The following is a 26,022-nucleotide window of genomic DNA, read 5'->3' on the forward strand; positions in this document are numbered from 1 at the left end:
CTCAGCCTTTCGTAGGCACGTCACTCACGATTGTGGTCCAATCAGATCGCTAGGCAGTGGTGGGGGGCGGGGCCTATGCAGAAATCTCACTGAGTCTGCGCGCGTGTTCTGCAGCAACGGAACCCGGTCCGCGGAGGCACTGAGGCAGTGTCTAGATTAATCCGCCTCTTTTTTTTCCTGCTCGAAATGGCATCGCCGGAGGATGTCGGAGCGAAAAGGCAAATGTTTTATGAAATCGAGTGTGTAATAGAAGATTGCGATACTGAAGTTGGATACAAGCCTTTGTCAGACAGCGATGAGCTCGACGATTCGGCGGCGGAGGAGGAACCACGGGAAGAAGAGTAAGTAATACGGTCACGTGTAGTGTTTTTACCTGTTCTAGGGCAAACAATGTGTTTTATTGCTTACTAAAGAATGCATTTTTGAAGCTAGAAAGAAAAAAAATACAGTGCTTGAAAGACACCGAAATATAAAATCATAGTGTAAATAATAGTGTTACAGACCCCATGAAATTAACTAATACGCTACATTAGAGGCGTAACGGTACACAACGGTTCGGTAACGTTACAGCAACGTTACATTTTTTTCTTTTTTATTAAACAGTTTATCGAACGAATTGTCTCTCTCTTTAAATTATTATTTAAAATTTCTTAAGGATAAAAAAAATCTCTCTCTGCTAATGCTGTAAACTATATACTGGGAGCACTTTCTTGCACATTACTGTAATATTAAAGGCTACAACAGAGCCCAAACTATTAAAATCATATGCTATTTATTTTTAGATATAACAATCAAAACTCAAATGAAAAAACATTCAATTGCACACAAGCCAGGTTTTGTATTAATTAGCCTAAATTTAATTAGAACTCCAATTTTTACTCCAATTTATTTTTGAAATAATATAATGACTTACACAGTTACTGTTATCATAACTTGTTTTCATGACAAATTCATTGAAACATATATTTAATAATTAAGACATTACCAACAGGTTAAGTAAATATAACAGATAAGCTAATATAGCGCATATATTTTGTGAAATGCTCCCCTCAGGAGTTAATTTCTTTAGTGAACTAACATGTTGTGAACACTACATGACTTGCCTGAGGTATATGAAATGAACCTTATACATTAATTTATTGCTACATTATAACTGTCTTTTCTCATCTGGGAAAATGGCCAGAATCTAAATAAAGTAATCTTGTATTCAGGGGCATATGCATATTTTTGTTCAATACAATTCTCTCTTCAGTAAGAATGCCCAGTCCTCTAACTATTGAAAATAGTTGTTCATGGCTGACATAAAATAAAAGCTACATAAGGGATTTGCCCATCGATGTGTCCCACCCCAAATTCTTGTCGATATATAAACTGCAGCTGCCATGTGATTTTCAGATATATTCTTATAGATGCAGATATGACAAATTATGCATATCACTGGGGAAAAGCACAATGATCATGTGTGCCCAAGATATTACATGGAGCAAGCAGTCATTTTCTCCATTAATTATAGTCTTTTAAGATGGGTCTGACACTGGTAAAACATTGTTGCTATGCAACAAAAATAGGGAGCTGTGCATGCACATGCACAGGCGCATCTCTGCAAAAAATACACTTCTGGATTTGAATGGCAGTCAATGGGAAAAGATGCTCTTTGCAGCCAGACATTAGTTACAGCATTGTTAACCAGCCAATCTTTGACCCTTTTTGTAAGCTAATCATTCGAAGATCCTGATCTTACAACATATATCTTGTAAAAGAGTTTTTATTTTTTTGTACTAGACTCATAATATTGCCATGCCAATCAACATTTAGGGGGCAAAACTAAAATTGTAATTTTTCGGATAAAAATTGTGATTGTGATTTAAAATGGTTTTGCTGTGCTTGTTTGTAGGGCAGCATAATTTGGACAATTCTTTTGTCATTCATCTATCAATATGACTATAAAGTAATAATAATAATAATTATTAGTAGTAGTAGTAGTGCTACTATTAAATATAAAATATTTAACTAAATAAATGTTGCTTTTGTAATATTTCAGTGTAAAATATAAAATTAAGACAAGTTTGGGAAAATGATTGGCGCATCTTGCCTGTTCAAATGCAACCGTGCAGAGATTAGGGGTGTGCAATATTGTCAGAAAATGATATCTCAATATTTTCTGGGATTTTGTCGATAACAGTGATTTGACATATGTGACCCTGGACCATAAAACCAGTCACATGGGTCTATTCTTTGAAATTGAGATTTATACATCATTTGAAAGCTGAATAAATAAGCTTTCCAGTGATGTGTGGTTTGTTAGGATAGGATAATATTTGGCCGAGATACAACTATTGAAATTCTGGAATCTGAGGGTGCAAAAAAATTGAAACATTGAGAAAATCTCCTTTAAAGTTGTTCATTTATGTTCATGATTGTGCAGCATTCACTCACAGAAATAAATGTTTTATATATTTACGGTAGGAAATTTACAAAATATCTTCATGGAACATGATCTTTACTTAATATCCTAATGATTTTTGGCATAAAAGAAAAATCGATAATTTGGACCCATACAATGTATTGTTGGCTATTGCCACAAATATACCCGTGCGACATGTGACTGGTTTTGTGATCCAGGGTCACATATTTTGTTGTGTTATTGTGCTGGTACCTCGGCAGGTTTAGGTCTGCCATGGACAGCTGACTCCTAAAGTTTTTGATGTTCTTCATATTCTGTGCACTGGTTAGTTTGCAGCAGTGACAGAAATTAAAATGTCAAACAAGTTTAAATAGATTTTTACCTTTTTATCTGCATTTTGACCTTTTATAAGGGCAGTGTAGAAGCAAATCATTTAAAGCATTGCTTTGACTTCAACCATCGGGCGGCTAGGATCAACAAGCAGTCCATAATTCCTCTTTGAAATCGTTTATTTTTACAGCCACCAGCACGTCACCACAGGGGGGTGACGATATTATAATTTAATAGAAATAAGCCCATACATAAAATACAAAAGTAAAAACTTACAAATAAATGAATATTTATCATAATTATTTTTTAAATTAAATAAAAAGGAAACATTAAAAGTGGCCATAACAGGCCGTTTTTTTTTTGTTTCAAATTTTGAAACGTTTTGATGTTTTAAAAATAAAATATTGATGATATATATATATATATATATATATATATATATATATATATATATTTTAAAATTGAAAAGATACTTTAAATGTGAAACTAAAACCACCAGTAGGTGGCGGCAAGTCACTGTTAATGAGCGAGTAATTGAGTCATTAATTCAACCGATTCGTTCAAACTGCTGATCATTTCAGGAACGAAGCTTCTTGTGTGAGTCATTGAATCATTCATTCAGATTCGTTCAAATGGACTGATTCATTCAGTAACGAAACACCGCTGTGTTGAGAATAGCAAAAAAAAAGTCTTGCTAGCGCTGTAGTTTTTTTCTTCTGTTTCGTTTTCAGCCGATTTGTTCCCCTGGTTTTTATGTTTTCTGTTACCTAAAGCGCAATAAAGCACAATGAACCTCTTTAATGTGATATAACTATTATAATTAATTTGTAATCACTAAGTGCATGCATATTAATTGTATTCATTATATGTTACAGTATTGATTCTTCAGAAGAATGGGAGCCTCTCATACGTTCAAAACTAAAGAGGAACGCATCCTCCTCGCCTTCGCCGTCCTTACCGCGACGAAGAGGACGACCACCTAAAACTGCTTTGAGTCCCTCCCCAACGGCACCAGGGATGGGCAGCACACCTAAAACCACCCCAGCTATCTCTTTACCTCGACGGAGAGGCAGACCTCCTAAAGACAAATCTAAAATCAAACTCTTTCCTAAACCCTCCTCGTTTGCCACAATAGTCCCTAAACCCCCACCTTTTGCCACACTGATCCCTAATTCTGCATCCGGCATTAAATTCGGCTCTAATTCTACACCCACGTTTACACTTGGCTCTAATTTCACTCCTATAACCCTTTCCAGTCCCACATCCTCCATTAAACTGAGCCCAAATTCTACACCCATACTCATCCCGAATGCCTCATCCACTTTTAAACTCAGCCCGAACTCCTCGTCCGCTTCGAACCCGGCACCGATAGCCACACTCATCTGTACACCCACATCAACGGGGCTGCTGTTAGACGGGGACGCCAGCCAGATCAAGACGGGGAAGGAAGAGGAACTATGGGAAGAGAAGTGAGTAAACATAAATAAATAGAGATTTTTTTTTTCTTTTGATTTACAGGTGTAATGGGACCCAGACACATTTCAGTTATTAATTAATTTTTGTCATTGAGTAATTTTTTTGAAAGAAATAATACTTTTAGTCGGCAATAAGGTTGGGTATCGTTTGAATTTTAACGATTCAGATTTCAATTCTGCTCATCGATTCCTAATTTCGATTCCAATAAGGTAAACAGAAAAACGTAAATATCATTCACATTTATTGCAAAATGAACAGGCCAAAAACACCTGTGGTTTAAAAATAAATACCATAGAAAAACTAATTTCACTCATTATTAAAAACAAGTAAACACTCAGTAATTAAAAAAGAACAAATAAAAAATTAGCATTTGCAGCAAAAACTGTAATCAAATGTAAAATTACACTGCACTTTATAAATAAAATATACATTACAAATATAGTTACAAAAGTGATTTAGTAAAGAATGAGTGAATTTTCTCAGTCTTTTGTTGTTTGATTAGTGTTATTATAGAGACGGCGGCAGGAATATTAGCGCTGTCACTTTAAGAGCTGCACGGATCCAATATACTGATACACATTATTGCAGCAGAGTCGACTCACGCTTGAATGGTTAAAGTCATATTGAAACACTCACAAAGGAATCGATAAGTATATTTATATATACTTTCAAAATATTTATTTTATAACAAGTATCCGATTCCTGACCTCAAGTATTCGATTTGGAATCGATTTTTCAATTCCCAACCCTATTCAGCAAGGATACATTAACTTGACAATGAAGACAATTATAATGTTACAGAAGATTTGTATGTCAAATAAATGCTGTTATTTTTAACATCGAGGAATCCTGAAAATAAATTGATCACAGTTTCCCCATTGCAGGAATACATTTTACATTATTTTAAACCAAATTTTAATAATATTTCACAAGATTTTTGACCAAATAAATGCAGGCTTGGAGAGTATAAGAGACTTCTTTTAAAAACATAAAAAAAAATTTCTAATTCCAAACTTATGATTGTGATGTGAGCATGCATATGAAGTGTGTTTGGTTTGTGTTGCAGTGTGGATGCTCCTGAAGAATGGCCAGTTCCACAGGAAGAAAGCCTTGAGTTTTCAGAGTCACCGAATGCAAAGATGCAGCGACTCTCATCCACATTCCCTTCAGCCGCCATGACACAACACAGAGGCAGACCCTTAATACACACCTCAAAAACTACCCCTGAACTTGCACCCATAGCCACTTCTGATCATGCAACCACTTCTCAAATCATGACTACACTCAGCTTTCAACCCATTCCCACAACTATTGATGAACCATTGACCTCTATACCCATCCCAAATCATGAACCCACCTGTGATCCCAACCCTAATCCTGCACCCATCCGGCCTCGGGTCGACAGCGACGTCAGCAGTGACCATGATGTTGTCTTTCACGAGCATGATGACCATGATGACCATGATGTTGTCTTTCACGACAGCGATGGGATCAGTGATTCAGGAAGGGAAGAGGAACTGTGGGAGGAAGAGTGAGTAAGGAAGTCTTGCATTTTTTTGTAGTTTTATGTAACTATGATTTACTCATCCTCATGACTTTCAAAACCTGGATGGCATTCTTCTGGAGGTTCAGCAGAATGTCTGAGGGGTCATTAACACAGAACATCTTTTTGCATTTAAAAAGGTTTCAAGATATGTTTTTTTGTCATTGCATGTTTTGCCCCCCTCATTAAAACCACAGAGCTTTGATCATAAAACTAAACATTTAAATATCATCTTACTAAGACTCAGTTTGTGCCTATGAATGAATGAAGTGGGTTTTTTTTTCTTCAAGTATGAGCTTAATATTCTCTCCTTTGAGCCATAAAAGCTTGATGTATCAACAAACATGCAAATATATTTTAACTTTTTTTTTTTTTTTTTTTTTTTCAATAAACTTCCATTTAAAAAAAAATTGGACTATTATTTCACAGGGCTCGACATTAAGTGCTTGTCAAGTGGGGGGGATTTTTGGATTAAATATAATTTATAATGAACCAATATTCTCATCAGTGTTCGATCAGCTTTTACATACTTAAATCTGCAGATTTTTAAGTAGTCGATTGTCGAGTTCACGCGCATAGGTTTAGTTACCTATGATCACGTGCGTGAACTCGACAATCGACTACTGTGGACTTCGACCGAAAACTGGAAGTAAACACAGGTATGTGCGCTGACTGAATTAATATCACTTTTATTAATATTTTTCACATCTACTGCAGTCAGATTCACCCGTGTTCACTCTGAAGGAATCACTCACATGGCTGGGCACTTGTAATGACACATCAAGGATGTTAAGAGGCTAAAAGCAGGTTTAAAACTTGCCCCATTGAAGTCAACAGGGTGCAAATTTTAAAAAGAAGATAGCACGGTGTAGGCAACACCGATTTTTGTTGTTGTTCTCTGTACTGACAGCACTCCAAATTTACAAAAAATGAGCTCAATGTTAAAATTGACCAGAGTTCTCCTTTAACATGACGTTTTATAAATAAATAAAAAAACTCAACTTTTTGATTCTTTACATCAGTGTGTTTCTTCTGTGAGTTTATTTATGCTGTTTCACTCCTTTGTTTTGATTTCTCTAGGGCTTTCACTAACGATTATTTTGCTATTTGAGTAATTGGTTGATTATTTTGATGATTTATCAAGGAATCTGATTTTTTTTTTTTTTTGTGGTAATAAAAATAGACCTAAAAACCTAAGGCTTTTAAAATGACTTAAAATACATATATAATAACAATGAGGCAATCATATTTGGTTCAAATAAAGTATCAAAAGCAAGTAACCATATGATTTAACAGAACAACACAGTTAAAATACATAATATAAACAATCATCTTATGTACATTATGTATCTAACAAATGCCTGCATAGGGCACCAACGGCCTGGTGTTGTTACACTTTACAGCAGATAAAATCCTTGTTTAATACTGGCCTAACAACATTTAATCCAAATGTGTTCCTAATCTTTAATATTTGATTTATTTGGATCTATTTAATATGTGGACATCAAAACACTCAGAGCGAGGGACTTTTATTTTGAAATTGCGATGAACAGTTCGCATATTTAGAAACATATTGATGTATTCTCCTGTGTTGAGATATGTTTATAAATGATTTACCCTTTAAATCTGATTAAATGGCGCACATTGCATTCCCGGATGAACGTTATAAATAACCTATACTTGCAGCATTTGCATAGATGGAGTTTGAGATGCTTCACACATGTAAATGATAACAGTTTTTGTGGAGCAGCATTTACTGTGAACAGAGCCGCTCTGAGATGCATGCATGCAAATAGCAAATAGCAAAAGCGCATATTAAACCGGCAGGCCATTTGTTTATTTAATTGAATCGCAGTCACAATTCACAATAGCACTATGCTATAGTATGGTTTTTAAATGGTTTTAATCCATCCAGCCTTAGAATATGGTCTAATAATGCGGTTCATGGATTCTCGGTTGTAGAATGAGCCGCCACTTGTATTTTGCCAGTTACTCAACACAGGGAAATTGCAATCAAGGATTTTTTTTTTAATCGAGCACTCAAATTTAATCGGGGAGTCGTGACAGCCCTAGATTTCTCCACGAAAGTCTCTCACAAAGAGACAGGAGCGAGTCTTTAAAAGCGCAATCTTGCTACCAGAAATATCAATCGCCGTTTACACTGAATGTAATAAAATCAGAATCATTCTCGCATTTCGATGCTGACCCCGTTTTTTTTTTTTTTTTTTTTTGTCTCTGAAGTTTTAATCAGGCCACTTTTCCAGTCGGGAAAGTAAAATTCTCTTTCACTTTCACCTTCAAAAAATCCACATGTCCCGGACAAGCAGACAAGCGTTAATGTCGAGCCCTGTTTCATATGTCCAGCTTTACCGTGTTAAACATTACACTAGTTTACTGTTGTTGTTGTAGTGTGTGAGTTCATGCAAATCATGGATTTGTTTTGTGTTACAGTGTTGATTCTGGGGAAGATTGGAACCTTCTGGAAAGTTCACCTGCTCAATCACAACGGAGATGCAATCCCCCTACACCTACCTCACCACGAGGCAAACTCACTGTTTCCCCTTCCGAATCATCTCCTGAAGCCACACCCACCACTGAAGCCACCATTAAACCTGCCCCTGAAGCCACCATTAAACCTGCCCCTGAAGCCACCATTAAACCTGCCCCTGAAGCCACCATTAAACCTGCCCCTGATACCACTTCCACAACCCTTAATAATTCCACTCTTGAAGCCACACCCATCCCTTTTCCAGCACCAACCTTACCGCGACGGAGAGGCCGGCCCCGTAAGCATGCTTTAAAACCCACCCTCACACCTGAACCTACCTCTGAACCCGCTTATCTAACACCGGCTGCTGATTCGACTCCCCTAACATCAAGTCTGGAGCCCGCAATCTCCACCAACTCCGAACCCAATCCAGAACCCGCATCTACCTCTGAAGTTATCCCTCAACGAACTTCTACCGGAGAGAGATTAACCCCCACTGCGACGACTTCACCGAGGCAAGCCAGAGGCAGGTCATCATCTAACTTGGATTCACCCTGGGCGAAAGTAGAAAATGACAGTAAGCCAGATAAGTGGCTTGACATCAACGATGAGGATGAGGAACCGGTACTACCGAATTTCTCCCCTAAGCATCCTCCAGGTCCGCAGCTCATGACGGACTCAACGTACACACACTTACAGTTGTTCCAATTGTTTTTCACCAGCTCTACCATCAAGACAATCGTCAGAAATACCAATAGCAATGCCGAAAAGAGGGCAAAAGCTGTAAAGAAGCTAGAAAGAAGTACCTGGGTACCTCTAACCGTAGCCGAGTTTTACTCGTATGTGGCGTTAGTAGTCTACATGGGTCTAGTGAAAGTGAAGTCTATTGCGGACTACTGGGCGCAAAAGCGAATGTACAATTTCCCCTACCCACAATCCATCATGTCCCGAGCAAGATTTCAAGCCATCTCCTGGAATCTTCACCTTTGTGATCTTCAGGAAGATGAGAAGAACAACAAAAAGAAAGGCACCCCAGGTTATGACAGACTGCTCAAAATCAAGCCCCTGTATACAGACGTTCTTTCAGCGTGCAAGAAACACTTTCACCCCAACAGAGAGATTTCGGTGGATGAGAGAATTGTCGCTACCAAAGCTAGGATTGGACAGAAGCGGTGTATGAATGACAAACCAACTAAATGGGGTTACAGACTCATGGTTCTTGCCGATTTGTCGTGCGGGTACACCTGGAATTTCTTCGTGTATGAAGGAAAGACGTCTACGTCATCGGGTAAAGGCGTCGGGTACGATTCGGTAATGAGACTCCTGGATCACAAAGACCTCGGCAAAGGTTATAGGTTATACACAGACAATTTCTACACCACCCCGACTCTTTTCTTGGATTTGTTGCAAAACGGTATTCTCGCTTGTGGCACTTTGCGTCAAACCTCCAGTTTACCGGAGACCAACGACCTAAGCGAAAGATCTGAAAGAGGATCCATCCGCTGGTGTCGACAAGGTCCTCTTCTGTTTGTCAAATGGATGGACATGAGAGAAGTCCTCATGTGTTCAACAATTCACAAGGCTTTCACGGAGGACACGGTCACCAGGAACGCCAAGGGTGTCGATGGTGTGTGGAAAACACGTCCGATCCCTGTTCCATCTGCTGTGAAGGACTACAGCAAATATATGGGAGGTGTTGATCTCTCGGATTGCCTTATAGAGTATTATAATGTCCTCCAAAAGTCCACAAATTGGTACAAGGCCTTCTTCTTCCATTTTCTCGACGTCGCAGTGGTCAACAGTTTCATCCTCCACCAACATTTGGCGAAAGCTCAGAAAAAGACCCCTCTCACCCATAAATTGTTCAGGGAAGAACTTGTGTCGGAGTTGGCAAGTTTTGGCCGAGTCAAAAATCCTGCCAAAGATCCCTGGACATCTGCATCCAAAGAGTCCAACACACCGTTCGCCATAAGAAAGTCGGCACATGTGCCTTCCGGCCCTGTCGAATCGAACATGTACTCGCCATCCGGCACAGAGTCGTCGTCCCCACCCTCGCCCGCACAGACGGAGCAATGCTATCCGGAGTATTTCGGTTCAGATGCTTCGCATGGGAGGAGATTGTGTGTCATGTGCAAACTACAAGGAAATAAAGTCAAGACTCCCATATACTGCTCCCACTGCAAGGTGGCATTGTGCTTCGTTTCGTCACGTAATTGCTTCAGGAAATGGCACATAGAGGGACACGTGGAAGATTCGTAGACATGTTGCATGTTTGGTGGTTTTTTGGCCTTTAATGACCATTTTTTCATTTTGTATGAACTTGTTACTTGTATTGGTATGACTGTATTAAATACAACTTAAACGGTATAGTCTCTTGTTTTTCTTGTTGTATTTTTATCAGGTGCTTTCTTACTAAAATGGCTTACAGTGCATGCATGGGCGCTGCTAAAATCCAATATTCATTTTCAAAAGAAATGTTTACTAGTATTTAAAGGCAAAGTGTCTCGTAAGAGGTCTACACGGAGCACCCGAGGACCCGTACGGGTTCAGGTCTATATTTTAAATGGTCAGCCGGGTCCCAATCTATTACTTCGGGTCCTGGGTCTGTTTAACATTGTGTGTTATACCCATAGACTGTAAAAAAATATGGACGTAGTGTCCGTGACGTCACCCGTAGGTTTCTGCGTTTTTGAAGCCTAAAGTGGGCTTGGCCGGCCGTCGCCATCTTGGCAGCGCGTCACTCCCGAATTTATTTATTTGTACAGTCAGACAATTAGCTGAGGTAATGTGACGGCTAACAGACAAATGGCTAATGATAACTAAGGACCACAGCAGCGGGAATCCACCTGTCACTCAAAAGTGCACACCCTTAATTATTCAGAACTTTAAGACTTAATATAATGTAAACGGATGAGTTATAAAAAAATTCACCCCCCTCACAGTTGTCATGAAGGGAAAAATAAGCTATATAGACCAAAGCCACTTTTTGCTCCAGGCTGTAAACGTGTTTTTTTCTGCTGTAAAGTTGGGCATTTTAACATGGGGGAGATGCAGATTTGACTCACTTCTGCAGCCAGCCTCAAGCGGCCAGTCGATGAATTGCCGTTTAATTCACTTCCGTGTTGGTTTCAAGAGAGAGACAGGGAGGTTGCCACTTGGTTATACCCGAGTCAATCGGACTCGGAGAACACCCGGCCGTGATCAGAGCCAGTCAGCACTGCTTGTGTGTTTTTTGTAACTAGCAACTTGTAAAAATAGGATAAGAAAAGTGTGAGCTGGGAAAACACACACAAATAGCACTAAAAAGCTTGAATGTGCAGTCTCAAGCGTGTCATGTTTCTATGGCAACCAGAGCTTCTGCAGTGACACAATGACTTTACCAAGTGATGATTGGCTCTTTTACTTAAAAGGCGGGACTTATTCTGCCAAGCTGTGCTTTACACTTTCTCCCATTTTTATAATAATATGAATGAACCGTCTTGTTTAATCTTAAAGTTTTGGTGGTCAGACTCGGCACAGAGAGCACAGAGATGATAGCACATAAATAATGCTAACGTCAGCGGCCATGGCACTGAACGAGCAATCGTTCTTATATTAACTCGAGTCGAAATGCAGTCACTGTGACATCAAGTGAACTTTTGCATTTTTGGACCCGTTGTAGACCTCTACTCGTATCACAGTTCAATGTGCTCAACTATAAGTTCGTATTTATTTTTATATTTTCCATTTTTTCTTTTAATTTTAGTTAAAGTTTTAGTAATTTAGTTGTCTTTGATGCTTTTCTCTATTTTTTTTAATTATTTTTTTTTGCTATTTTTGTTTTTAATTTCAGTTTTAGTTATTTTAGTTTAACTAAATGAAAGTGATAAATGCCTTTGCAAATATAGATAAGATGTGGTTCAAGGATTTTTATATTTAATTTTATTTCCGTTAACGTGGTTTTAGTTTTGGTTAACTACATTTTTGCAGTTCTATTTGACGTTAGTGGCACAAAACGTACACACTTTGGCTTTAAGAAGTATTCTAGCATAGTTTATTATGTGTACAGTTTGTTTCACCATTCATGGTTCATCATGAGCAGCTCGTTTTGTATTTTTCCCATTTTTATTCCGACTTAGCAGTAGGTAAAGCAAATTATTATGACATTGCTCGTATATTTTTAATGGTCATTGGTGTTGCTGAACTTTTTTGATCTCCAAACTAAAAAAAACTAAAAACACAGTTGCAGTTTGGTCAAATTTAGTTATCATCAGTTAAATAATTATGTTTTGGGGATACTTTAGGAAAACCTGCCAGGTAGGTATTTTCACAGCCTTGATTTATAAATCTGTATTGACTATGACTGATTTAAAAGGTTAGTTCACCCAAAAAGATCTTTTTGATGAAATCTGAGAGTTTTCTGTCCCTCCATTGACAGCGACGCAACTACCACTTTGACGCTTCAAAAAGTTTATAAAGAGATTGTAAAACTAATCCATATGAATTGAGCTGTTTAGTCCAAATTTTTCTGAAGAGACTCGATCGCTTTATATGATGAACAGAATTAATTTAGGATTTTATTCACATTTAAACATTAATCAGCGAACATAAACAGAATGCGTAACACGAGAATGAACCTCATTGGTTCTCGCATGTCAAGTGAATGCTTGAGCTTTTGTTTGTCATAACTAATGTGTGCGTTGATTAGTGTTTATATGTTGAAATATAATACAATTTTTGGGTGAAATATCCCTTTAAAAAAAAACTTTAATGGTGCATTTTGTTTTATATATTTATGGATGTTTCATTGGCAATTTAAAGTTATTGACAACAAATCCAAACTAAAACTATTGAACAGTGAACGTTACAACATATTCAGCTCATAACATCTGTATTTGGCTTGTTTCATTCTCTGGTTTACATTTCACTTGTTTGTGTTTTTATATTTCATAGTCCCTGCAAGCGCTATGTTCCACAGATCTTAAACCGTACATCATCTTCATCAGGCCTTCTCCTCCTCTTCCTCCTCAGGAGCGATTCTCCTCCCTGCTGGCCCGAGGAGTGAAGAAACACACGGTCTTCATGTTAAACATTCTCCTTCAGATCATTTACGCTAGCAGTCAAACGTTTCACACATCTACCCAATCTTAAACAAAAGGTTCCAAAAGGGTTTTCGCGGTGATGCCATCTTTGGTTTCTCAAATAACCTTTCGAGTGATCTGTTCTTAAAAAGTTTTTTTTTTTTTTTTTTTTTTTTTTTTTTTTTTGCATGAGGAACATTTTAATAAGCTAAAGAACCTTTTTTTGAATAGAAAGTTTTAATGAATGTTTAAGGTTCTTCATGGAACAATCAATGCCAATAAATAACCTTTTAGAGTGTAGGACATTTTTAATAACCTAAAAGTGAAGTAAAAAAAAGAAAAAAAAAAGACCAAAATATGTTACACAAATAGAAAAGGTGCATCCTGGGATGCTTTTTAAATACAATTAAACAGGTTTACATGTATGCTGGACTCTTCACTATCTGATCCAAATCATACTTTTAAAAATATTTTTCTAAAAAAAGAAAAATTGCATGTGGAATAATTTATTTTTGTCTGGAATAAAAATTTCAAGCATTTCAATTTCAAGTTTGGTCTCTTTTAAAGACGACACTTGGCAGATTAAGTGGGGAAAAAAAAGGTTTAAAAAAAGTGAACTTAAAAAAGTTGATGATTTTTAAGTTTATTATTATGAAAAATGCACAAAAATACTTTAAAACGAAATATATATTTTCCAAAACATGTTTTACTCTAAAACTGTGAGAAAATCAAAGCCATAAATCTAAATAAGTTGTGTTTCAAATTTGAGGTTGATATCTCAAAAAATTAGCTTTCAGTGAGATTTTGTTTGGGTGCAGTACCAAACGCTTCCCCTAGAGGAAATTCGTTTCCCATTAATTTTCAATGCACTCATTTTTGACCGCGAACAGTACAAGTGTGACTCTTTTTCAAGACCATTTATCCTTTTTGAATCATGTCCATGATTTATTTATTTATTTATTTATTTATTTATTTATTTTTCCCATAGCAAGTGCCAAAACCTTTACCAAGTTTTGTACCATAAAAAAATCGTAAAAAAAAAAACATTATTTTTTTCTGATCATGAGAAAAATAATAATAATTGGTAACACTTAACAATAAGGTTTCATTTAGTTTACTACATTACTTAACATAAACTAAGAATGAGAAAGACTTCTAAAGCATATAAAATGAGAATATCATGCAAAAGTAATTGTATTTCAGTAATTCAACTTAAAAGGTGAAACTAATATATAGACTCATTACATGCAAAGTGAGATATTTCAAGCATTTATTTGTTATAATTTTGATGATTATTGCTTACAACTTATGAAAACCCTAAATTCAAAATCTCAGACATTTTGAAAATTTTCATAAGCTGTGAGCCATAATCATTAAAATTATAACAAATAAAGGCATGAAATATCTCACTTTGCAAGTAATGAGTCTATATAATGTATTAGTTTCACCTTTTAAGTTGAATTATACTTTAACTTTTGCACAATATTCAAATTTTTCGAGTTTCACCTGTATATTATTCAAACCAAATGTTGTAATTGTTCATATTATTTAATGGACCTGAGCTGACATGAACTAACAATGAACAGTTGTATTTGCATTAGCTAATGATAACAAAGATTAATACTGTAACAAATGTAGCCTATTTCATAGTTAGTTATTAGTGTGTCCAAACCTTTGACTGCTAGAAGAGCGGTTTGCATGTATGTGTGTGTATAATGGGAAAACACTTTCTCTTTGTTCGATGTTGGGTAAACGATACTGATCAAGTGTTTTACTTTATTCCCCGTCATGTGTCCTGACGCAGCCCGAGGATGCGAGGGAGACTGTGGAGAAAGCCCGTGAGATGGAGCACCACTACGGTCACCTGTTTGACTCCGTCATCATGAACGCGGAGCCGGAGAACACCGTCTCTGAGCTTCTGCGAATCACGGAGAAACTGGACCTCGAGCCGCACTGGGTCCCTTCCGCCTGGCTCAGCTAAAACAACACGCTTTTATCGGGAGATATGATGCATTTTCAGTATTCAAGGCCAGAAATGTTCAAATGGTTGTTTGGAGCCAATGGGTAGCCAATATTCAAAATGGCCCACTACTTTTTTTTGCGGTATGCTTATGCACCGTATGCAATCTTTTTTGTGCACGCGCGTATGCATGCAAAATCTACATTAAATATTTTTTCGCACATTACACAAAATTGGAATTAAAATCGAATTAACCTAATTTGTGAGATTGTCATTCTCTGATTAAACCATACTGAGGTCATGGGTCAACATGGCATACATATAGTATACTAGAAATCGTGCACTGTATATTAGTTTTCCATTTCGAACACGACCGAGATGCTGCAATAGGGACTTTTCCAGACGTTTTCTTTATTTCCGCAATGTTGTTTTATTACCATATTTTGTGTCTGTAGTATTTGACCTGTAACATTTCCATAACTTTAATAAAAATCATAGAAATTCTAGAAATTATTTTTTAAACGTAGATGCACATGAAAGTATTTCTTAGTCCATATTTGTGAGTAGTTTCATAGAGTGTTAAATTAAAATTCTGTCATCATTTACTCACATTCAAGTCGTTCCAAACCTGCATGAGTTTCTTCTTTCTTCTGCTGAACACAAAACAATTATTTTGAAGAATATCAGTAACCAGTTGATGGACCCCATTGACTTCATAGTAGGGGAAAAATACTATGAGTGTCCATGGGGTCCATCATCTGTTTAGTTATTGACGTTCTTCAAAATAATTGTTTGTGTTCAGCAGAAGAAAGAAACTCACACCGGTTTGAAACAACACGAGGGAGAGTAAATGATGACAGAATTTTCATTTTTGGGTGAACTATCCCTTTAAGTCTGTTTCCATGTTCTTATATCAGTAAAGTGACGTATTAATGACGTCGTTGAATGTATAATTTGACAGAACCCAAGCCAAAACTAGTTAAAATTGTTTTGTTTTTTAAAGTAAAATAAAAAATGTAATGTAGTGTAATGGTATTGTTGATTACAACAATGAATCAAGTTTTGAATTTTCACCCTTGTAGTAAAAAAAAGTTTGGCCTTTTTTCTTTTTTTTGTCAACATGCATTTGCAACTCAGTTTAAAGGTGTGTTCTCTAAACTCAAGCGGCTCTAGATCTCAGTCCAGATCAGCTTTGAGATGTGGAGGAACGAGAGATTCACATCACGGATGTTCAGATCCGACAAATCTGCAGAAACTGTGATGTGATCGAGACAATATGGAGCAAAAGCTCTGAGGAATGTTTCCAGCACTTTGTTGAATCTCTGACATGAAGAATTAAGGCAGTGCGGAAGGCAAAAGCGGGTCCAACTAATAAAAGTGGCCTAATAATGTGAAATATTGCAGAGGCTTGAAAGGCTATGAAATCTCAACACCTCAACAGTGACATTCAGAAATCATGCAGTTAAATTTAAGACTCTCCATAGATTAAGATCATCGCTACTTCAAGTTTTACATCGGTGACACCTTACATTTACTATATATTGATTGTAAGATGGCACAACTAAACAGTCTTAGTTTTGGAACGAAGCACAAGAGAATTAATTGACAAATTAATGGTCAAATATAATGAAAAGATGATGCAAAATGTAATACCTGGGAAAATGGCATTTAAGACTTTTTAAGGGCCTTAATTTTCTTTAAATTGATTTATCAACTTTAAATATGTTTTGCAACATCATGCAAAATAATCACTCTCATAAATAATGACCATTTACAATATTTATTGAAATTTAATTCATAGGAGCTTTAAGTACACACTTGCACGGAAGAGACTGGGCTGATGTTAGTCAGGGATTGTGTCGATATCACAGGATATTCACACTGGCTAATAAAGTATCTCGCACTGGTTTCACACATGCATGCAATAAGAGTGGAACCAGAACGCGTGTCAGAAAATGTGCACAACTCCACGGAATGATCACTTGAATTCATTTATACACTTTAAACTCGTATTTTACAGGTTTCTGGTCAGACATAAAAGCCATTACGCTGGATATAAACAGTTTCTGCTCATTTTTGATATTCTACTCACCCTAAACACACAAAAAAAGTGACACAGCATCAACATATACACAAAACAAGAGCTTCCTCTTTTCACGAGACATGTAAAGCTCGGCCTTACAGGCACACAGAATAAATATGATGTGTTGTTGGGCTCATTCGAACAGCATGTCCTCGTCGGCCTCTTCGGACAGCATGTTGGACGGCTCTGAGATCGGCCCTAACGCAGCCAGACGCTGGGCGATCTCCTTCTCCGTCCTCTCGCGGAGCTGCTTCTTCTTCTCCTGGATCTTCTTCAGCCTGAGATTAAAGGGTTGCTGGTTATTATATCTGCTTTATGACTCAATATTTGATTTGGGCTGCTAAAGGCACTCTATACACACACACACACACATATATGTGACCCTGGACCACAAAACCAGTCACATGTCGCACGGGTATATTTGTGGCAATAGCCAACAATACATTGTACGGGTCAAAATTATCGCTTTTTCTTTTATGCCAAAAATCATTAGGATATTAAGTAAAGATCATCTTCCATGAAGATATTTAGTAAATTTCCTTTCGTAAATATATAAAACATGTATTTTTGTGAGTGAATGCAGCACAATCCTGAACATAAATGCACATCTTTAAAGGAGATTTTCTCAATGTTTCGATTTTTTTCAATAGTTGTATCTCAGCCAAATATTGTCATATCCTAACAAACCATACATCACTGGAAAGCTTATTTATTCAGCTTTCATATGATGTATAAATCTCAATTAAAAAAAATTGACCCATGTGACTGGTTTTGTGGTCCAGGGTGACAAATGTCAAACCAAAATTTATTCAGACACCTTCAACATTTCTCACATTATCACAGTTTATTCACTATAAATGGTAATAAAATATGAAAAGAACTGTTGATGTTCGACTGGTTTTGTCCATCCTTCTGTTAGACTGTTTCACACATGAATTATGCTGAATATCTGTCAGCTGTTAAATTTAACTACACTATTAGATAATACCAGTTTAGCTCAACCAATCACCAAGCAATGCTTCATTGTGTTCAGTCTGTGTGTAAAAAGAGCATTCGCAATTAAAGAAAACACACTTCAGCAGAACATGATCAGGTCAAAGTGTCTGAATCATTTTTGCTCCCAAATTTGTATAAATTTTACTGGAAGAATTTTTGGGTATAATATGTCACTGTTTACTTTATTTTGCTCTCCTCACATATATAAATTAACTATAGTGTCCTGCACACACTAGTAAAAAAAATATAAAAAATTATATCTGGTGTCTGAATAATCTTTGGTCTGAAAGTCTCTAAGTGCCATCTGAAATTTTCTTACATTATATAATGTAAGATTTATTTAAGATTGTATATTTAAGTAATTTCACTTAAATTACAATTAATAGGTAATATGCATTGCCATTATAGTGAAATTATTGAACTTAAATATACAAGCTTGATAAAAATGATCATTCTAGAAGGAAATTTCAGATGGCACTCAGAGGCTTTTGCATCTGAACTCTTCAAATATAAACACGATAATATAGCATACTACGGTTTGACACATTCATATGTTTATATGCACTCATTTTTGTCCATCCGAATGAATCTAATCTGATTTGAGATTCTGAAAGATCTGTTTTTGTGAACCCTAAATTTTGCCATTTGATTCACATTTTCATTGACTTGTGCATTATGTGTATTCTGAATTAAACTTCCAATTTGAAGGGTAATGGAAACACGGCTAGTGGCAAGAAACCAAAACTCCATCAGTGACAGAATGGAGAAAAAACCAGACTCAGTCGCTCAGTTCTCCTCTGGCCAATGAACAAACAGTGTATAATTATGATTCAGGCAGCATTACAGGTCAGAGGTCAGATTGGTTTGGAACCATCAGAATATTATCCAGTATTATTACAGGTTATTTGTGCATATTGTGGTCACATACATATATACATATGCAGTCTCACCTGTAGAATTCCTCTCGCTCCCGCTCATCCAGCTCCGTAACGATGTACGTGAGTGTGCGCTCGATCCTGGGAATAATCACTGAGAGGAAAAACACACAAGCATCACATGATCTAGTTGTTTTTTAAAGAGGACCTATTATGCTTTTTTCCATGTTCATCTTTCTTTAGTGTGTAATGTTGAAGTTCGAGCACAAAGTCCCTCCAGCGGGAGTTCTTCTCTATATCAGTGTCAGTGTTTCTGAACAGAATAAAGGGGCGGGGCCTGGTTGAGTCATAACCAGTCACATGTCGCACGGGTATATTTGTGGCAATAGCCAACAACTCATTGTATGGGTCAAAATTATCGATTTTTCTTTTATGCCAAAAATCATTAGGATATTAAGTAAAGTTCCATGAAGATATTTTGTAAATTTCCTACCGTAAATATATAAAACATTTATTTTTGTGAGTGAATGCAGCACAATCGTGAACATAAATGCACAACTTTAAAGGAGATTTTCTCAATGTTTAGATTTTTTTGTACCCTCAGATTCCAGATGTTCAAATAGTTGTATCTCGATCAAATATTGTCCTATCCTAACAAACCATACATCAATGGAAAGCTTATTTATTCAGCTATCAGATGATGTATAAATCTCAATTTAAAAAAATTGACCCATGTGACTGGTTTTGAGGTCCAGGGTATTATCTTACATATTATCTTAATTGTCAAAATAATCGGCTGATAACTTGATTTGGATAACATTTGGAGGGGGAGGGGGGCACCACAATACAATTCTGCTTAGGGCAGACAAGATACTCTGCTTCTAACCACAGCTCGACGCTGTCGTTCCAAACACACACTTTGCGATGCTGTATGCGAATGTTCGTTGGAACTATAGTTTCGGGAAACACCGACTCGTTGAACTATCCTGATAACGACGGAACTTGCGACCATAGTTGGTTAACGATGCTTTCGGGAAATGCACCCCTGTTTAGTTCCTGTCTCTATGAAGCCCCTCCTTCTGAAAAGCACACTGTGCTCTGATTGGTCGGCTGGATCAGTGTGTTGTGATTGGTCAAGTGTTTCGATTGCATTTGTGAAATGTCCCGCCCCTTATCATAACCGCCAATTTAGATGCCAAAATGCGACCATAGTTGGCTAACGATGCTTTCGGGAAACAGCGTTACTGACAGACTGGGAAGAGAGGAGCTGCAACAATGTGAAACATGGGAAAATAATGTGTTTTTGAACATTCAAGCATTAAAACCTGTTCTAGCAGAGCCTAAAAACAAACTCAAGACTCTATAAAAGGGCACAATAGGTCCTTTTTAAAACAAACCCTGAATGTTTATTGTCGTTCAGAGGAGGATCTCACCGTGCTCGATGGCGTTCACACGGCGATTTGTGATCTTGATGGCCTCGTCCAGCGTCACAAAAGAGGTCTGTGTGTGAATGAATCACAAAAGACACTGATTATAAATATTCTGAATAAAAAACGGAGATTCCTCTCATATGGATAGAGATCTTCAGTAGAGATTGGACCTGCAGCGAGGCCAGCTCTACGAGGAGCTCCACCGCTTTGGCGTAGTTTCTCTTCAGACGAGACAGCTGTTCTCCACCTCTGGCCAGACCAGTGAGCTCATAACCTACAGACAAGAAGATCACACTCTGATGATCATCATCATGTGTCTGAATGACCTTTCCCACAGGTATTTTCTAGGGCTGAACGATATTCTGTTTTAACATCGCCATCGCGATGTGCGAATGGGCGATAGTCACATCTCCGGAACATACGATGTGAAGGGTAGTAGCACAGTAGTGTATTAAGAGAACGGTAGCACACAGTAAACACGAGTTTGTTTTATGGCTTGTTGCTGCGGTGACACTTGCACGTTCCGCGTGCCTGCACAATGATTGGTTCGCTGTGCCGCTGCTCACCGCTCACAGCCAACATTCACTGGCAATCCTATAGCTAAAAATGGGCGACGAAGAGGATCCGCCGCAAAAAAAATGATGCTTTCATACCAAAAATCTAAATCAGCTATTTGAAACTATTTCGGCTCCAAAAAGGAGGATGTTGACCAAAAAGAGGTACTTTGCCTGGAGTGTTATAAAGTTGTGGATGGTTGTCTTTTTGAAAAAGTCTTTTGTCTTTTATTTTTCGTGTTCGCATTTATGAGGAAAAAACAATGTTACGTGACAGTTCTCCATTACGGACGCGAACGTTATGATGCGGCACTAAAAGAACTGCTTTAAAACTTTCACAGAGACCTCAAACAGAAAGCACAAAGCCTTTCTTTAAAACGAATTTCGTTTTGTATTAATTGTATCTTAATTTTAATCAGTGTTTCATTATCCAATTTCCTGGATTTAATAAATAAAAAGTTAATATAGCAGACAATAAATAATCACGACACGAAGGCGCCAGCGCCTGAACAGCTTAAGCTATCATCCATGAACCGAAACCCGTAGCTTATCTATCTAAATATATCTATTATCTACAGAAATCTCTACTTTTAAAAATAACCATTCAAAACAAAATAAAACTGTATGAAATGTGCATTTCTCTCCGGCGTGTTCACTACTGCGAAGATCGCGAGTCAGTATCATCAGTATCGAGAGAGAATAAGATTTTTTTTTACTTATTCTGAGAAATTAGGCTATAGCCTAATGAACAAACAAACATCTGTTAAGAGCGCCGCCACGTTGGATTGCGTAGAACGTTCACCGAATTCTTACAGAAATATGTTCTAATTTTGGAATAAAATATTAAGTGACCTTTTTGTCACTTGTAATGAAGCTTGTTTATTAGTGAAATTATTAATATCATGGAATGGTAATTATTGACTTTAGCCTGGATTGATGGCTCGCAATATCGCAATATATATCGTTGGGAAAAAAATATCGCAATGTGTTTTTTTTTTCCAATATCGTGCAGCCCTAGTATTTTCTAGTAACAGGATTCTTACTGTCTCCTCCCTCGTGGTAATGCTCGAACACCGGAAGAGTGACTCCTGAGAACAAACACGGAAAAGAGGACGTCAAGAAGGCATCTGACAATACTTTATATTTTAGTCAGATTAGATAGATATAATGATAGACAGACAGATTGTATAGTACATTTTTATTAGACATTTCAGATATATTTGCAGAATATATGATATATGGATTGGAATGTATATGTAATGAGGAAGAAATATTTTTCCTTCTAAATATCAAACGAGTTGAATGACTTCTCTGGAGATTTTACTTCGTTATAGAAGTAACCAGTGTGATCACTGAAATGTTCTTTTCATGTATTCTCTAATGTGTGTGTTTGATATCTGAATGCAGTAACAGTGCTTGCTCATTCAGCCCGGCTTCCAGAAATGAAATAGGGACTTGTGTTGTGTTTGAGAAAGGTCTTCAACATGTTAAAACATATAGATTAGATTCTTTATTTGTCATTGTACACATACAACGAAATTTTTTAGACTCTCCAACGTATAGTAAGAGTAATTAAATACATATTGCAGTCGAGGCCATATTGCTCATAAATAAATAAAGTGCTCGTAGTGCTTCACATAAGTTATCTTGTGTGTCAAGAATGTGTTGTTGTGATGATGATGGTTTGGGGATGTATTTTCAGTTCATGGTTCATTATCGTGATCAAAAGCTATCACGATAATGAACCATGAACTGAAAATACATATAGACCCATATATTCAATGACACTGATTAAAGATATTTTTATGTTTATATATTTACGGTAGGAAATTTACAAAATATCTTCAAGTGTAGCTCTCCTTGAGAGAAAGAACATGTTATCTTGATGTTTTGAGAGGACTCAAAACTTTATAGTTAGAGCCTGGCCAAACCCAACCTTAGAGAAGCAGTGTGTGTGTGTGTGTGTGTGTTAGTCTTCTGGGTTACAGGTTAAGGAACCGCTGGCATTATTGGAGATTGACTGAGTTGCAACCCAAATCTGCGACCTGGAAGGTCACGACGTGCCTCACTTCAGGGTCCGAGTGTCAGCTGCATAATCGATGGAGATATGCTTCAGTCTATCTGTATATGTGTGGAAAATTACTATGTTTATCTATTTCTTAGCCAATCAGAAACTGTAACCTGAAGCAAGGACGTAGCTTAGACCTTGGTGAAGGGTATAACTGCTATGTGTGTGTGTGTGTGTGTGTGTGTGTGTGTACAATTATCTTTGTGAGGACCAGTTTGAGTGTTAGACCATTGGAGTGAGGACAAAGAGAGTAAAGTGAGGACATTTTGGCCGGTCCTCACTTTCTGAGAGCCTTTAAAGGCCTGTTTGAGGGTCAAGACTTGGTTTTAGGGATAAGGTTTTAATGAGGTCAAGGGTCGGTTTAGGGTCAGGGGTCGGGTTAGGCACTTAGTTGTGATGGGGAAGGTTAGGGTAAGCGGCTAGCGATTGCATTGTGTCAATGAATGTCCTCATAAAGATTGATGTACAAGAATGTATGTGTGTGTGTGTGTGTGTGTGTGTGTGTGTGTGTGTGTGTGTGTGTGTGTGTGTGTGTGTGTGTGTGTGTGTGTGTGTGTGTGGTGTAGGATATAACTGCTGTGATCTTTGTAACTGTCAGCAGGGTTACGGCCTACGAACTCCTGTGTGAGTCTTGAAGCTGAACTTCTGCTGATGAAACGGCAAGCTATCTTCAGTAAAAATAACTATTTCATTTATTATAATTCTGACTCCGGGTCTTCTTTCAAACATCTGGTCCTTGGGTCCTAAACTGTTACCCCCTAACAGTGGCTTCTGTGATCTACACTGTATTTAGCTGAACTTCCCATGAACCTGCGCCTGCATAACAATATCAGTCTCTTCTCTGGCCTTCAACATGTGATCAATGTTTCAAACCATGCCACTATTAGGGAGTAGCTGGAAGATTTGATAATTGTGGATGAGCTCATTAAAAAGAGCAGGAAAGTACAAATGGTATGTTTTTGGAAAGACTGTTTGGAGATTAAAAGAACAGCTGTATATGAGGTCATTGGTCAAAAACAGCATCAAATGTACGAGTGTGACTGTCAGATGTTCTGCATCTCGGCTTTGTTCTCTCCATTAATAGAGTCGAAGCTTCAGCATCTGGAACTCACTTGAGTGATTTATTACAGTAAGGGGAAAACTTTTCCTCCGACAACAGGCAGACAGACAAAACAGATAGATAGATAGATAGATAGATAGATAGATAGATAGACAGATAGATAGATAGATAGATAGATAGATAGATAGATAGATAGATAGATAGATAGATAAACAAACCTGCAACATTGTCCCGTTTTGCTCTGACCTTCACCTGGGCCTTGTTCACGTTCTGAATGACTGTAGTACTGACAGGATTCAAACACATTCGGTGAGATTCAGGTGTTAAACTCATCCTCTGAAGACATTATGAAAGCGTTGCTTTAACTACCTGAAGTCACCAGCAGCAAACTTGGCCTCAGCCAATGAGAAGGCAGCTTCCCTCATCACCTCTCCCATCAGAGTCTTCGTCTGGGAGGTTAAAACATAGTTTCAAAATCCTCAAATAACACACAAGACAACAAATAAAACAAGTACAGATATCTAAAATATAGGCATATGTATGATGATGTTATACCTCAATTATTTTCCTAAGAATTTGGCGAAATCGCATGGACAGAGCATCAGCTTTCTTCTTCAGCAAACTACGGCCAGTTTGAGCTCCTTTCAGTCGGGCTTTCATAATGGTCTGAGCCCTGATGCGATGAAAACAAAATACAAAAAACATAATCATTCATATATATATATATATATATATATATATACACACACACACACACACACACAGAGAGAGAGAGAGGTTATTTGAGCATACAGTTTTATTTTGCTTTATAAAAATGCATATTTTAGCATTTTATATGTTTTATATGATTAATTGGATATATCCTCCTATTGTAGATTACAACTATTATATTTACTATGTATTTTAAGTTTTTTTTCCAGTATCTCTTAGTTATGGTCAGTAGACTGTCAAGCAGTGATGGGCTCACATGACTGTGAATAACATCACTTCCTCTTCTTAGTCCACTCGAAATTACAACACAATTTAGTTTTACATTATTTATATGAATCCCCCCCAAAAAACGTCTAAAATATTGTAATCCATCATAAATAGTTCTATGATATTCTGCAGACAAAAAGTATCTGCTTTATGATATATCGTACACTGATAAATGTACAATCAATATTACAATCTATATTATTATTGCTGCTTTAGTAATAAAATATACATTTTGCGTAATATGCACGCTTTCTTTGACTCTTCATCCTTGATAAATTCATAAATCATAAATCCTAGATGACGCACGACTCCAGGGCATTCAATATTATCTTAGTTCGTGCTTTGACATTATATATAAAACCATTAACTCATAAAATATGTATTTATCAGATGCTGTCACTCAGTTCTTTTCATGCACGATTGAAAATATTGAATCTGATTTGACGTCACGAGCCTCATACTCACATTCTAGAGGGAAACACGTCGATCCGTTCTTTTCCCGACATCTTTCTTCTTTAATTTAAACACTATATCAAACTACTGAGACGCTTTGCCGATGGAATCGTTCAAATATAGTGTCCGTTTATTTAATATCACGATTAAATGATTATAATACCATCGCTATGACCCGAGCTACAGGACACAGGATTTGAGGATCAGCTGACTGGAGGTCATGTGATTCCTCCCGAACGCTGCGATTGGTTGCGTCACTTCCGT

General features: G+C 37.1%; 3 protein-coding genes across 7 annotated transcripts in view; 2 read left to right on the forward strand and 1 right to left on the reverse strand.

Moving 5' to 3' along the window:
• Positions 1-16,364, forward strand: part of pals1b (protein associated with LIN7 1, MAGUK p55 family member b) — a 37,391-nt gene extending 21,027 nt beyond the window's left edge. For 3 of the 5 annotated variants that reach the window (XM_079887837.1, XM_079887840.1, XM_079887839.1), the window contains 2 exons: positions 13,174-13,296; positions 15,106-15,773. In XM_079887837.1, coding sequence (XP_079743963.1) covers positions 13,174-13,296; positions 15,106-15,282 — 300 coding nt within the window. In that variant the 3' untranslated portion in view covers positions 15,283-15,773. Of the gene's footprint in view, positions 1-13,173; positions 13,297-15,105 lie in introns of all 5 variants that reach the window. The other 2 variants (XM_079887836.1, XM_079887838.1) reach the window with 2 other exon arrangements.
• LOC307168170 (uncharacterized protein) lies at positions 98-10,607 on the forward strand. The gene is made up of 4 exons (XM_079887835.1): positions 98-341; positions 3,610-4,203; positions 5,277-5,741; positions 8,205-10,607. Exons 1-4 carry the CDS (start codon positions 187-189, stop codon positions 10,498-10,500), a joined length of 3,510 nt encoding a protein of 1,169 aa, XP_079743961.1. The 5' UTR covers positions 98-186; the 3' UTR covers positions 10,501-10,607.
• An 857-nt stretch (positions 16,365-17,221) lies between the features above and the next one.
• Positions 17,222-25,996, reverse strand: atp6v1d (ATPase H+ transporting V1 subunit D). Its single transcript, XM_079888014.1, has 9 exons — positions 25,771-25,996; positions 24,883-25,000; positions 24,697-24,776; positions 24,546-24,613; positions 22,243-22,287; positions 20,816-20,919; positions 20,649-20,715; positions 19,291-19,369; positions 17,222-17,622 (listed from the first exon to the last, which is right to left on the reverse strand). Exons 1-9 carry the CDS (start codon positions 25,809-25,811, stop codon positions 17,478-17,480), a joined length of 747 nt encoding a protein of 248 aa, XP_079744140.1. The 5' UTR covers positions 25,812-25,996; the 3' UTR covers positions 17,222-17,477.
• Positions 25,997-26,022: the final 26 nt, after the last annotated feature.

This window comes from Squalius cephalus (assembly GCF_949319135.1).
Source record: "Squalius cephalus genome assembly, chromosome: 12".
Lineage (NCBI taxonomy): Eukaryota > Metazoa > Chordata > Actinopteri > Cypriniformes > Leuciscidae > Squalius > Squalius cephalus.